Genomic DNA, 15,000 nt, shown 5'->3' with positions numbered 1-15,000 from the left:
ATAAAGATATTAAATTTAAATTTTTTGTGAAGAATCAACAATAAGTGGGACACAATCGTGAAGTGGAATGAAATGTATTGGATGTGTCAAACTTTTTTAACAAATAAAAAACTGAAAAATGGGGCGTGCGATATTATTCGGCCCCTTGCGTTAATACTTTGTAGCACCACCTTTTGCTGCAATTACAGCTGCAAGTCGCTTTGGGTACTTTCGCAAGGCACTGTAAACTGATACTGAACTATTGTCCAGCCCTAGACCTTATGATGAAAATGCTAATAAGTCTAACAGCAAATAACTGCCTTTTCCTCTTTTAAAAACCCCTGTGGGCGGCACGGTGGCGCAGCAGGTAGGTGTCGCAGTCACACAGCTCCAGGGGCCTGGAGGTTGTGGGTTCGATTCCCGCTCCGGGTGACTGTCTGTGAGGAGTGTGGTGTGTTCTCCCCGTGTGGTCCGGGTGCTCCGGTTTCCTCCCACAGTCCAAAAACACATGTTGGTAGGTGGATTGGCGACTCAAAAGTGTCCGTAGGTGTGTGTGTGTGTCTGTGTTGCCCTGTGCAGGACTGGCGCCCCCTTCAGGGTGTATTCCTGCCTTGCGCCCAATGATTCCAGGTAGGCTCTGGACCCACCACGACCCTGAACTGGATAAGGGTTACAGACAATGATAATGAAGAACCCCTGTGGGACCACTTTGCAACGAGCCGGTGGGCTTCTCTGCTTTTAAATGCTGTGAGACCCTCTCCAGAGCAGTGAAAGGTGGCAACTGCAGCAAAATAATCACAAGACGGAAACACAAGGCCATATTCCTTCTGTTCAAACGAAAAGGCAAAAACAAGATGAAACAAGTGATAGGACAGAGAAAGGACAAAACCAGTCAAGAGCAACCAATATGGGATAAAAGGCACAAATCACAGGCATGAGTAAGTGATAGGATGGGAGAGAAGCATAATTCAGGCATTAGCAAGCGATAGGGCAGGGAGAAAAGACAGAAATCAAGCGTGAGTTAGCGACCGAGCAGAAAAAAAACATAATCCAGGCATGAACAAGCGATAGGGTGGAAAAAAGACACACAACAAAAACACAGGGATAAAAGCTGAGATGTGAGCGTCCTGACAGGGGGGTATTATGGCAGGATTAAGGGTACAGGGGTGTATTATGGCAGGATTAAGGGTACAGATATTTCATCTGCTTCCCAGAGACAAAAAACACAGAGATGAATGAATGAAACGAGGGAAATTGGCTGCGAAGGGTTTTCAGAGATGAATCCCATCAGCATCCGTGCAGTCGCGAGTGTGTGAGAAGGATACAAAGAGGTCACAGACTTCAAACTGGACTCGGTGGAGAAAAACGCGAACTCCAGCACAGATGGTGAGTGTGAGCATTGTGCGCGGTTAGAGGAGGCAGGAATGAACGAAAAGGGAATGGTTAAGAATATGTAAATGAGCTGGACTGAGCTTGGAGGACGTATATGGATTGTATGCTGGTCACAGAACACAGGGTGATATACATATTCATAGGAACATAGGAAGACAACAGCAGAGACAGGATGAGGACACCGTGGGACGAGCAGAAAGTGGTCAGACGAAAAGCTGGTGAAATCCAGCGCAAGCCACATGTCGGTTTATTAAAGGAGTGAGAGGGAATCCGAGCGATGGATTAAGAGAATATCAGCACAGGGCAGAATTTGCCATCGCTATCAGATCAACGGTGAACTCCCCCCAGAAACAGTGTGTGGCCAAATGTATGTAGACAGCTCTGTCCAGAAATCAAGGGGGTAGGGGCTGGACTCCTACCCTCCTACTAAAGCTACATAGTGCCGTTTCTGCAGTGCTGAGCCTGGAGAAGCAACATCAGAGGATCTTTTCTCCCTATTACATCTGAGTTGAGCATCACAGCAATGTAAAGGATGGATCAGGGTCCTTGGGGAGTGATGGTTACATTTGAAACTGACATATTCACATACAGTCACCACAAAGAGCAAGTTACCATAGTATCCTCACTGTCCTCGGTACTCACAGGAACGACTTGACGTCCATGCCTCTGGTGCGGATCTGTCCCATCATGTGGTCCCAGCTGCCGGGGTTGGATCGGGACCGGGCCCCTGGCGCGGTCCTGTGGCGAGCCGCCGGGGCCCCGGCCGGGCTGCCTCCTCCCCGCGGGCCCCTGGGACCCCCAGCCCGGCCCCCGCCGACCCCCGAGGCCCCGGGGCCTGTGTGCAGCTGCCCCAGGCTCTGAGAGGTGGCCGGGGGCTCGTTGGGCCCCGGTGGGGGCCGGTGGTGATGGCTGAGCGGCTGCTGCAGGCTCTGCTGCCTCACCAGGGGCCGGGGCCGAGAGGCTGATGAAGGGATGTGTTCCAGAGTCGACGCGGCGGACAAGGACGGATCCCCGAAACTGAGGGGCCAATAAATAAAGGGGGAGGGGGGAGAAAGATGGACAGAGAGAGAGAGAGAGGAGAGAGAGAGAGAGAGAGAGGTGGACATAAAATGGCAGTAGCAAGGGCAGAGTTATGGGGAACAACAATAAAAAACAGAGAGAGAGAGAGAGAGAGAGAGAGAGAGAGAGAGAGAGAGAGACACATATCACCGCAGTCACAGCAGTGTATTGGAGAAGAGGGAAAAACAGGGGATGACAAGACATTTCCACATCATGAAGAAGGAGGACGACAGGAAGGCCACGATGGAGGGATGAAGAAAAAGAGAAAGAAAACAGAGTTAGTCAACAGCATCAATCTGGAACAGTGACTGGATCCACATTGTAAAAAAACACCTTCGCTCATCAACTGGAATCATCTGAAATCTAGTCACAATCTCAGTGCCTGTTCACATTAACATGGGAATCTGGAGTCAAATCAAATCAAATCAAATCAAATCTTGCTGGAAAAAGCTGGAGCCCACCAACCCACACACTGTGGAACAGGACCCACAGTCAGTTTTCTGTGCACTGCTTAAGTCAGAAACACAGGATAAAACGAGTCGTTCTGATTCTGCGCCGCTTCTGACGTCAAGTGCAGAGACTTTAGAATGGCCCCGCCCCCTCGTCTGAGTCTGTCCAATCACAGCGCTGGACTCGTGTTTATGTGCGAGCGCAAAGACGAGGTTAAACTCAGCAAAACAGACACAACGAGCGCGGAGAAATAAGAGCACTGAGTAAAAACGGAGAAAACGAGAGCGGAGAAGATGGGGACTTTAGAGATAAGAGACTACGTTGAAGATGATTCTAGTTGCTAAGACATCATTTATATTGCAGTCACCACATTTATTCTCCATATTTATACCTCCTTCATCTCTCTCTCTCTCTCTCTCTCTCTCTCTCTCTCACCTGTCCCATTTGACTCTCGCCCCATTCTCCATCTCCAATATCTCAATTTAATTATCCCTCTCTTCCTCTTCTCCTCTGCTCTCTGTCATTTCTCATTAGTGTAAACTGCCTCTGAGCCACTCAGTCTGATGCTAATGCTAATGCTAATGCCCTACTGCAGGATTTGGCTGCTCTACCTGATGCTAATTCCCTGAAAAAGATTGAACTGCAATTTATGCATAATTTAGATGCTTGGTCTGATGCTAATGCTCTGGTGTAGTATTCAGCAGCCTTCTGAGACACTTCTCTGGCCTCTGTTTAGTGTGTGTTTAACATAAGGTCAAAAAAAAAATCTAGCTCAGTTTATGCATAAAAACCGAAAAAAGGTAACTTTCTCCTTTCTGAGCACCAGCACAAGTCAAAATGCATGCTTTCATGGATCATTTAACATTTTATGCTTAAATAATTCATTTTTGTTCTAAGCTCAAATATAAATAATGAATGAATTATGCAAAAAGCATTTTTACAAAAATTCAGTCTGTCTCCACTGTGACACCTAGTGGCCTGGATGTGACAGAGAGTCGGTACTAAGCTTTTCATTCATTCATTCATTGTTTGTAACCGCTTATTTAGTTCAGGGTCATGGTGGGTCCGGAGCCTACTCGGAATCATAGGGTGACACACACTCACACATTCACACACACACCACACTTTGAGTTGCCAATCCACCTACCAACGTCTGTTTTTGGAGCGTGGGAGAAAACATGAGCACCCGGAGGAAACCCACGCAGACACAGGGAGAACACACCACACTCCTCACAGACAGTCACCCGGAGGAAACCCACCCAGACACAGAGAGAACACACCACACTCCTCACAGACAGTTACCCGGAGGAAACCCATGCAGACACAGAGAGAACACACCACACTCCTCACAGACAGTCACCCGGAGGAAATCCACGCAGACACAGAGAGAACACACCACACTCCTCACAGACAGTCACCCGGAGGAAACCCACGCAAACACAGGGAGAACACACCACACTCCACACAGACAGTCACCTGGAGGAAACCCATGCAGACACAGAGAGAACACACCACACTCCTCACAGACAGTCACCCGGAGGAAGCCCACGCAAACACAGGGAGAACACACCACACTCCTCACAGACAGTCACCCGGAGCGGGACTCGAACCCACAACCCTGCAGCTGTGAGACTACAACACTACTAAGAAGTTTAAAGCTAATATAAAATCTCTTTCATACACAGTAACATTAACATTTGGGTGAAATCCTTTAGTCCGGAGGTGTGTTCAAACATTTGACTGGTGCTGTGGATAGAGGAGGTGTAGAAAGAAGGCGGCAGAGGATGAGAGTTAAAGCAGATGAAGAGATGCGTTACTGAACTGCGAGATTTAGTGGAATATTATAATGGAGCTTTAGTGTTGTGTTAGTTTGACCATGTGTTAATAATTACACAAATACATTGTATACTCCACTTATTAACACAGTAAACCAGCACATACCGCATGTACAAACGCGCACACCTGCAGTATGTACCTCGTGTGCTCCCCGTACCAACCGGTATGAGTCGTATCAACAAATTTAAAGGTACTATGTGTAAAATAAGGTCCTGGCAACTGAACTCATGCTCAATCTGGCTGATTACAATGTTTAGCATTATATTAAAAAGTCTTATTAATCCTATAACACTCCTATACTTGATTTAAAATGATTACAGTTGCGAAGGCATCTTTGTTTTGCACCGCTGCATCGACCAGTGTGAATTTTCCCCCATGTCTTCTTCCCTCCTCTGTGTTTGACTCTTTTGGAGCAAGAAAAGCAAAAGGAATGAAGTGTGGATCAAAGAAGAGGAAATAAAAGATGACAAAAGAAGTTTTTTGCAAGGAACCACAGCCCAAACTTCCTCCTACACATCAGCCCCACATCTCTCCTCTCGCTCGGGTTCCTGTGATGAACACGGAGCATTCCACCATTGCCCTTTCACCTTCCCACGTCTCCCTCCATTTCAGACATGAACAGACCTAAGAGAATGATCTCTGATAAAAGATAACTGAGGAGCAGTCATGGGTTAGATGCCCTGCTCAAAGGCACATTATATGTGGATGTTGAGGGAGGGGAAAGTGTTGTTCCTTCACTACACCCTTCAATCTACCCTTTAGACCACAGCTGCACCATTTCTTCTAAAAAGCATAAGCCTGACCTTGATAAAACATTCATTTATTCACACCCTGGAGGGGGCGCCAGTTCTTCACAGGGCGACACACACTCACACACTCACGCCTACGGACACTTTGGGTCTCCAATCCACCTACCAACGTGTGTTTTTGGACTGTGGGAGGAGACCGGAGCACCCGGAGGAAACCCAGGCAGACACAGAGAGAACACACCACACTCCTCACAGACAGTCACCCAGAGGAAACACACACAGACACAGGGAGAACACACCACACTCCTCACAGACAGTCACCCGGAGGAAACACACACAGACACAGGGAGAACACACCACACTCCTCACAGACAGTCGCCCGGAGGAAACCCACGCAGACACAGAGAGAACACACCACACTCCTCACAGACAGTCACCCGGAGGAAACCCACGCAGACACAGGGAGAACACACCACACTCCTCACAGACAGTCACCTGGAGGAAACCCACGCAGACACAGGGAGAACACACCACACTCCTTACAGACAGTCACCCGGAGGAAACCCACGCAGACACAGGGAGAACACACCACACCCCTCACACAGACAGTCACCTGCACCGGGGTCTTGACTGACCTCAGAGACACACTGCACCTAGGCACTGGGATCCAAACAGATCACAGGAACAGTGCCCCTGTTGGATGAACTTACACCACTTCCAACACCACCCAAGCTTCCCTAAGTGAAGGTCTCTCATCCAAAAGTGTTTTTTTAGTTGTGGTTGTTGTTGTTGTTTTCAGGTGCGGCGGCTGCAGATGCCATGATTCCACTCACTCACAGATGATTTTTTACAGTGAAACAGTAACAGTTTTCTCTGCATCGTCTCACACTGTGATGCTGTGGAGAAGTCGGTTTTCAACTTCATTAAACTTTAAGCGCTACCAGGAAATTCAGAGTTATTCTGAATTCGGTGAATAATCCAGGTACTTCACTCCAGAACCCAATAAAAAGTTTTCTGAACCCCACGGCTCCGACATCAGATCAATGCTCCTCCAGACCTCACCTCTGCTGCTTTCTCTCGTTCCCTAAATATTTGATCACTGCAGCTAGACTAAGGCAACCTCGAGAAATTCCCTCTCCAGCCTGAACCATGAGTGTGTTTACCTTATATTACACTCCTCCAGGCTTTCGGCAAAATTCACACAGCAGAATACGATGCTTTATTAAGTGAGATCATCTTAAAATACAGAGCACATTTCTCATATTCCTCTTCTGAGGTGGCTGTAGACATGAGACGAGATCAGGCACCTGCAGTCTTGCCACGCTGAAGCAGGGAACGTGAGGAGCACAGGCTTCCTCTGAGATGTTTGAAGGTCCTCCACTTCTTCTTAAACCAATGCTAACACAATACCACTGCAGCTCAACATCACAACAGACCAGACCCTTTAAAACAGAGCCACGCGGTGCTTGCGATGGAGAGAGGGAGGGCCGTTTTCCCAGCCCCAGGGTTCCCAAGGACTACGATGCTCTCCTGGACCTATGGTTCCTTCAGGGTTCTTACACAAACAAACAATGCCAAAGGAACGGAGAAGGTGGATTGAGACAGATTTGAGAGAGTGGGAGGTTGCTGATGGAGCGAAGTGTAAGACTTGGGACTTCCAACGAAAACTAAAAGCTATTACAGTCAAAGGAGAGTGGGGAATGGAAAGAGAGATGACAGAAGAGAAAGAGTGAGACGCTCCGGAGGAGGGAAGGAACGACTGAAAGTGTTAAACCCCACCAATTAATAAAATTAATTAATCAATTAATGATCAGTTTCTGAAACGAGGAACATCAAAGGTCTCTGAATGTGTTTAAACTGGTTTCTCGATCTAATAAACAGCACTTGGAAATAAACAACAATGTAAATGAACACATTCAAAAATGACAATAAATTAACCCCTTAAACTACAGGTCAGCAGTGCAAATGCTGCTAATAATCAATGGAAGTGAATGGGCAGCGGTTAGCACCATGAACATGACATCATCAAACACTATAATTTATTCAGTATCCGCTATGAATTAATTAATATCTACGATAAATTATACAGTATCTGCCATAAATTATTGAGTATCTACTACAAATACATTAGTATGTTACATACTTATTACATTGTTCAGTACTCAGTATCTACTCTGAATTAATAAGTACATACTTGGAATTACTCGGTATCCGCTATGTTTTACTCAGTAATTCTTAGGGTATATCAGCAACAAACGATTCTCCAAACGATTCTCCAAACGATTCTCCAAATGATTCTCTGTATGTTGTAAGTTATTAATATCGATATTAAATCGTTCAGCATCCAGTATGAGTTTTTCAGTGTGTACTATGAGTTACTCAGTGTTCAGGGTTAATCCTGCAGCTGTGAATTAAAGTGTGGAGCTGGACAGTGAGACCCTGCAGTTTAAATGGTTGATACATTGATACAGTGATATATTTATATATAGATTTTAATAAGCAGGGGCCCAGACCACGGCAACTTTTGTCATAACGTCAGATTAATGTGTTTAACGTGAAAGAACACGCTTCATATTCGTTTACGCTCTGCTGCTCAACCTTGTGACGATGACCTTCAGTGGAAATGACCCCTTATAACACTGCAGCACCCCATAAACATCTGCAGCAGTATTTCACTACCCCTCACACACACACACACACCATCGCTCGTCACTTACACTGCAAGAAATCATACCTTATGCAGTGAAATCATCGTACATCCAGAGGCATCTCTGATATTTCTCATTCTCAGAGCGTTCTGTAAGTGTTTCAGAAGATGATTCCACAGAAACAGCCAGGATACTGACAGCTAGTGGCCTGGATGTGTCATAGATATTGTCCTGAACCTGTTATCAAAATGGCTGCCCCCATGTGGGGGACCTACCCTATGGAGTATAATCTGGTTCAGTCAGGGACCACAAAGCAGTTTGATTCCGCATTTGTCGCACTTTATAAGGTAAAAAAATTTAATAAAAAATGACCATGAAATTATTTGTCTTTGTACAACGAATTGTGTCTTCCACGTTTAACCCGTCTGTGGCGGTGAACAAACACACACTAGTGCACCAGGGGCTGTAAACACACACCCAGAGTGGTGGGCAACCATCCCCTGCACCCGAGACCCTACACCACTCCAGAGACCAACATCAACTTTCCAGGAAGTGGGTATTGACGGAGTTTGCTCAGCTGGTAGAGCATTTGTCAAGCAAAAGAATATCATATCCCACTCTCAGTGAGTTGATGGTGGTTCCTTGAGTGGTATTCCACCATCCCCTGTGACAACTGCTCTTGTTTTTAAAAAAGAATCTGTCATTTACCTCCAAAAACCTCAAAAACCTTGATGAAAATGACCACTGTTGTTTACAGGAGTGTTACTAAGAAGAGATGAAGAATCAAACTGCTTTGTTGTCCCTGAAGCAGGTTATATTCTACAGACTGAGTCCTCCACCTGGAGGAGGCCATGTTTTATATTTACATTCAGTTCCTGCAGAGTGCAAGACACTCCCTCGCGTCAGGGCAAGGCCTCCCTCTTCCTCCAGGTTGGAGTTTCCCATCACCAGATATTCCCCACTTTCAAGTTTCAGTTGTTTCCTCTGTGTCCAGTGCTGCCACCTCTGACAACAACTGTCTACACACAGGAGAACAATCTTATGGCACTCTGACAGCAATCTCAGAATGAGAACTATGAGACACAGCAACTAGATCTGAATAATTTCATTGGACAGGGTGTAATTAGTGCAGTGTGGGCGGGCCCAGTAGCTGCCACTCACTTGCTGGATCTCAAGATTCCGGAGTGCATGTGGCTCTGGATGGTTTGCCACCTCCCCGTCTTGCTGCTTCCTGCCTCTATGCTCCTGCCACTGTCGCTGCGGCTCGGCCCTCCGGCCCCTCCGCTCGTCTCCCCCTTCTCCAGGGTCCCGCTATACTCCAGAGAGGGGGGGACGGACGGAGACACACACAAAACCACAATAAACACAGCAAAAACAATTAAAAGTCTCAGTTACACAGACAGGGGTCAACATTTCAACATCTCTGGGATAGATTAAGTGTTCTGGTGATTGTATGTTTCTCTCTCTCCCACTCTATCTATCTATCTATCTATCTATCTATCTATCTATAGATTAAACTGGGGAAAAACAGCAACATATGTATCTGTGATTGTGAGAAAGCTCTGTGATTGGCTGGTATGAGAAGGCTCTGTGATTGGTGGTTGCAGAAGGTCTCTGTGATTGGCTGGTTGTGAAAAGGCTCTGTGATTGGTGGTTGTGAGAAGGCTCTGTGATTAGTGGTTGTAGAAAATCTCTGTGATTGGCTGGTGTGAGAAGGCTCTGTGATGGGCTGGTGTGAGAAGGCTCTGTGATTGGCTGGTGTGAGAAGGCTCTGTGATTGGCTGGTATGAGAAGGCTCTGTGATTGGTGGTTTGGAGAAGGCTCTGTGATTGGCTGGTGTGAGAAGGCTCTGTGATTGGCTGGTGTGAGAAGGCTCCGTGATTGGCAGGTGAAAGACTGCTCTGTGATTGGCTGGTGTGAGCAGGCTCTGTGATTGGCAGGTGTAAGACTGCTCTGTGATTGGCTGGTGTGAGCAGGCTCTGTGATTGGCAGTTGGGAAAAGGCTTTGTGACTGCACTTTTTTTGACTGTTGGAGAAATCTGGGAAGTATGAAAAACTCATATGAAAATTTTATTCTGCAAACCATTCATTTAAACAGTAAAAAACAAAACAAAACAATGAGTTCAAAATAAAAGTCTAAACATTTTTATCCCTAACATTAATTGGTCCTCGATAAACAGAAATAATTTCCATTCTCAGTTTGCCATGCTGAGGTTTACGTTTCTCGTTGAACATCTCACAGGCAACACCAATATCATTCAGTTACCAATAAAGGACAAGACATCTCCTGTCCAGTGTAAACAGACCAATAAAGACCAGCCCTGAACATCAGACAGACAACACTGAGCATTCACACATAGAAAGAGCAGTAATCAAGAGTTCCAGCAGGAGGACCATGGACCAATGGGAAAAGCAACAGGTCCGAAACAGACATAAGACACAAACCTCGGGGTTTTACAGGCAACAGAGAAGTGGAGAACACAGTCGCGTTGGAAGGTGACAGGGTCATTTCAAGAGACAAAGGGCATACACCTGTAACTGAGCTCTGTATAAAGCTGTGCCTGTACTGACACCGGAATACTGCCCCTCATCAGCGTGAGTGAGATTTAAGAGAAGGAAAATAAAAGAGAACACTGGAACAGTGTTCAAACATGAGGTTAAACTCGGTCTCTGTTCTGATGCGGCTGTAATAATGGAGCTAATGAAGCGCGAACAATTTCTGGACCTAGTTTCTGAAATAAAAACACATCACACGGATATTAAAGGGAACACACAGGCAGTCAAACCACACAGGGAACGGGACGGCGATCAGATGCAAGACCAGCGACAACAGACACGAGGAAGGGACACAGGACGACGGTCAACCATCTGGAAGCAGGAGAATGGGCCACAGATCCATACACCTTTCACCAGAGATTCCAACAAAGGGAAATTCTCATGTCTGCTTTAAAGGAACACTAGGTAATATCTGGTAGTTTTGCTCTTAAACTCCCCCTACTGATATAATTAATTCTATATATTTTATTTAATTTATTTTATATTATTGTTTATTTGTTTTCAGATTTTATTTTTTTAATTGCTTTTATTTTTATTTTATTTTTACTTTTACTGTACTTTTATGTAAAGTACTTTGAATTGCCATTCTGTAATAATGTGCACTAGAAATAAACTTGCCTTGACTTGCCTTAGTAGTTTCCTACCCTCCTACAAAAGCTACAAATTACAGTTTCTGCAGTGCTGAGCCGGGGGCAGCAATGACAGAGGCTCTGTTCTCACTTTTACAGCTCAGTGAAGCTTCACACTAATTTTGAAGCTATAATTTTCAGGTTAAAATACTACCTAGTGTTGCTTTAAACTCTCAGGTCTCAGGTCAAGGCTGTGAGGGTTGTCCGTCTCCATGGGTCCTGGCCATGGGGCTGGAGGTGGGTTTGAAGTTAGATGTTAGAGGCTGGATGTTTAAACAGAGCAGATCTGGCAGGGCTGCAGTGAAGCTGGGGCTTGACAGGAGATTAGAAAGTTCACTGAGATGTTAAAGTCCTAAGTTTCATCACTAAAACACATTTAAACAGGTTCACAGCACATGGAAATCACAGTCAGTTCTCAGTGCCCCTTGGTGGTTGTGGAATCAGCTGAATGGAAGTCTACACTTCATTCATCCATTCATTCTTCTCCTTTAATTGCTTCATCTTGATCAGGGTTGTGGTGGATCTGGAGCCTACCCAGAATCACTGAGCTCCAGGGAGGAACACACCCTATACAGAGCACCACCTCTTTTACACACTCACCCATTCACTCACACATTTACACACTCACACCTGTGGACAGTCTCACATACTCACACATTCACACACTCACCCATTCACTCACACACTCACACCTGGGGACACTCTCACATACTCACACATTTACACACTCACCCATTCACTCACACATTCACACACTCACACCTGTGGACAGTCTCACATACTCACACATTCACACAATCGCCCATTCACTCACACACTCACACCTGTGGACACTCTCACATACTCACACATTCACACACTCACCCATTCAATCACACATTCACACACTCACCCATTCACTCACACCTGTGGACACTCTCACATACTCACACATTAACACTCACCCATTCACACACTCACCCATTCACTCACACATTCACGCACTCACACCTGGGGACACTCTTACATACTCACACATTCACACACTCACACATTCACACACTCACCCATTCACTCACACACTCACACCTGTGGACACTCTCACATACTCACACATTCACACACTCACCCATTCACTCACCCATTCACTCACACACTCACACCTGTGGACACTCTCACATACTCACACATTCACACACTCACCATAACCCTAACCCTAACCCACCCAGTGACGGTGTGACAATGTAAAATATGATTCTGAGTGGGTTCCAGATGCACCATGGTCCTGTCCAGGATGAAATGGCTACAGAAGATGAATGAATGAGTTGTTTTTCCTGATTAACTCGGGCACTATTTGCTCTGTGTTTATCTGTGAGTATCAGGTTGGTGTGTAATTTTCTAACCTATATTTCTTGACTCAGGTTAATGTTTACACCCACAGATGCCCCACTTTGTGTTGGATCCAGATGTCTAGGGGTGGGGTGGGGGGGTGTCAGGGGCTGTAACAGAGGAGGCACAGATGAAAAAAGTGGGCAGCTCTGGATTTGTGCATCTATTTCTGCCAGCTTTCAATTAAGCAGTGGTTTATCGAGGGAGTGAGGCTAGAGAGGCCGCTCTCCTTCTCAGATAATGACTTCAATTAAGCAATTAAAACGCGAGGCAGCGAGAGACTGGAGTTCACCCCGGATCTCCACTGCTCCGGCTTTATTTCTCCCCCAGGACAGTGTAGGGAACACCGCCAGAGGTCATTTCCAACCAAAGCCTGACTGGAATGTTAATGGATCAACCGAGTGCCGGACACAGGACCTGGGGACAACTAACTTCTAAAATATTTCACTCTCCGAGGTGTGACCTGATCATAAGAGCAGGCTCTTCTCGCTCGTCCCTCTTTCTCCACACAGCCCTGCTCAGACCGAGGGGACGAGGGTCTTACCGGATGGAGAGACACTCACTTGGGCGTTAGGCGAGGGTCTCCGTACGGAGCGTACGGCGACATGTTCAGGAGAAACTCTTTGGGTGGATACGAGCTCCACCGCTGCTGGACATTTACGCTGTCATTGTTGTTCCAAAAGTCTCTGTCCATGTCACTGCAGTCAGAGAGAGAGAGAGAGAGAGAGAGAGAGGAAGACAGAGAGTGAGCGAGAGAGAGTGAGAGAGAAGATAGACAGGCAGATGGAGGGAGAGAGAGAGAGAGAGAGAGAGACAGCCAGACAGATGGAGGGAGAGAGAGTGAGTGAGTGAGTGAGTGAGTGAGAGAGAGAGAGAGAGAGAGAGAGAGAGAAAGACAGGCAGACAAATGGAGAGAGAGTGAAAAAGTGAAAAATTGAGTGAAAGCGAGAATTAGAGACAGACAGAGGGAAAGGGAAAATCAAAGGGAGAATGAGAGACAGGGACAGAAAGAGAGTGTGAGAGAGAGAGAGATTGTGTGAGAGAGAGAGAGTGAGCGAGAGAGGGAGAGAGAGAAAGCGAGAGAATGAGAGAGAGTGAGAGAGGGAGAGAGAGAGTAAGCGAGAGAGAATGAGAGAGAGAGTGAGAGAGAGAGTGAGTGAGGGAAAGAGAGAGAGTCAGAAATTATTATATTTATGTTTATTTTATGTTTTAAGTGTGATTCAGTTGCGTTGTTGTCCTTGAACAAACTGGTTATTCTCCATAGAGTGGGTCCCCCACATGAGGTTGGTAATGTTTTGCTCAACATGAATATTAATGACACAAATCTGAATATTCTAATAGCCACACCCACCCCTACTCAGCCGCACCGACCAGGAGCTCAGCTCTTATTGGCTCCTGTCGTAACATCACCGTGTCTTCACTGCTTTTCTCTAGTGGGACGGACTCTTAAAGAGCGAGCTGGAAGAACACCGTTCCACTGCCCCTCGCTGCCCTCGAGTGGCCGCTGCTGATTAGCCGCGCGTCTACGAGAGCTGCTCTGAAAACACAAGTAAGGATCTGATGGCATTCAGCAATGAGAATGTCAGTGAGGTTCCAGATCCCACATCACTACTGGATGGTACTGGATGGTGCTCCGTCGCTCTGGAGAACACAGTGCCCAGAGGGAGGTAGGGGTGGGGGGCTTTATCCTCTGTAGCCCACACTTAACATTGACCATAATGCTCCAGGCTCATGGGCAGCTGCTCCAGTTTCTTTGGTGGCTTTTCCATGGGGACTGTATGCAACATGTGCACAATGGGACCTTAAAGATCATCATATTTTGGTGTGTGTGTGTGTGTGTGTGTTTGTGTGCTTGTGTTACACTTACAGTACCCCAAAAAAACATAGTAAAAGTTGTATTATCATATAATACTCTTATAGTGAGAGGATGTCACTTGCGAGGACATCATTTACTGCCGTTTTAAACAGATAGAGGAACTGAGAACTTACTTCATTGCCTTATTCTCTCCTCGGCCTCGAACTGATACTGAATCTGGAGAACCTGCAGAGTCCACGCCCGGCTTATTCCTCATACCCTGCAGAGAGCGAGAGAGAGAGACAGAGAGAGAGAGACAGAGAGAGAGAGACAGAGAGATGAGTTCATGCTTAAACAGCCGAGACGTAAACAGAGGGATGAAGATCAGGGCTTGGTTTGGAGTAAAATGCTCCGTTCTAGTGGACAGTGGAGGTGAATGGAAGCAGACGTCCTCCTCTAAAAGCCCCTCACAGAAAGTGAGGACAGTAGACGGTGGGGGACAGTGGACAGTGGAGGTGAATGGAACCAGACGTCCTCCT

The 15,000-nt window shown here is 46.4% G+C and overlaps 1 protein-coding gene across 1 annotated transcript in view; it reads right to left on the bottom strand.

The window, feature by feature from the left end:
- Positions 1-15,000, bottom strand: part of syt7b (synaptotagmin VIIb) — a 111,501-nt gene that overhangs the window by 31,702 nt on the left and 64,799 nt on the right. Inside the window, exons 3-6 of the mRNA XM_066647970.1 lie at positions 14,656-14,741; positions 13,230-13,364; positions 9,275-9,424; positions 2,014-2,388 (exon numbers count right to left, since the gene is read on the bottom strand). Coding sequence (XP_066504067.1) covers positions 2,014-2,388; positions 9,275-9,424; positions 13,230-13,364; positions 14,656-14,741 — 746 coding nt within the window. The remainder of the gene's footprint in view (positions 1-2,013; positions 2,389-9,274; positions 9,425-13,229; positions 13,365-14,655; positions 14,742-15,000) is intronic.

This window comes from Hoplias malabaricus, chromosome 16, assembly GCF_029633855.1.
Source record: "Hoplias malabaricus isolate fHopMal1 chromosome 16, fHopMal1.hap1, whole genome shotgun sequence".
In the NCBI taxonomy this organism is placed as follows: Eukaryota; Metazoa; Chordata; class Actinopteri; order Characiformes; family Erythrinidae; genus Hoplias; species Hoplias malabaricus.
Note: the sequence above shows the minus strand (reverse complement) of the source record. Positions and strands in the feature narration are given on the sequence as shown.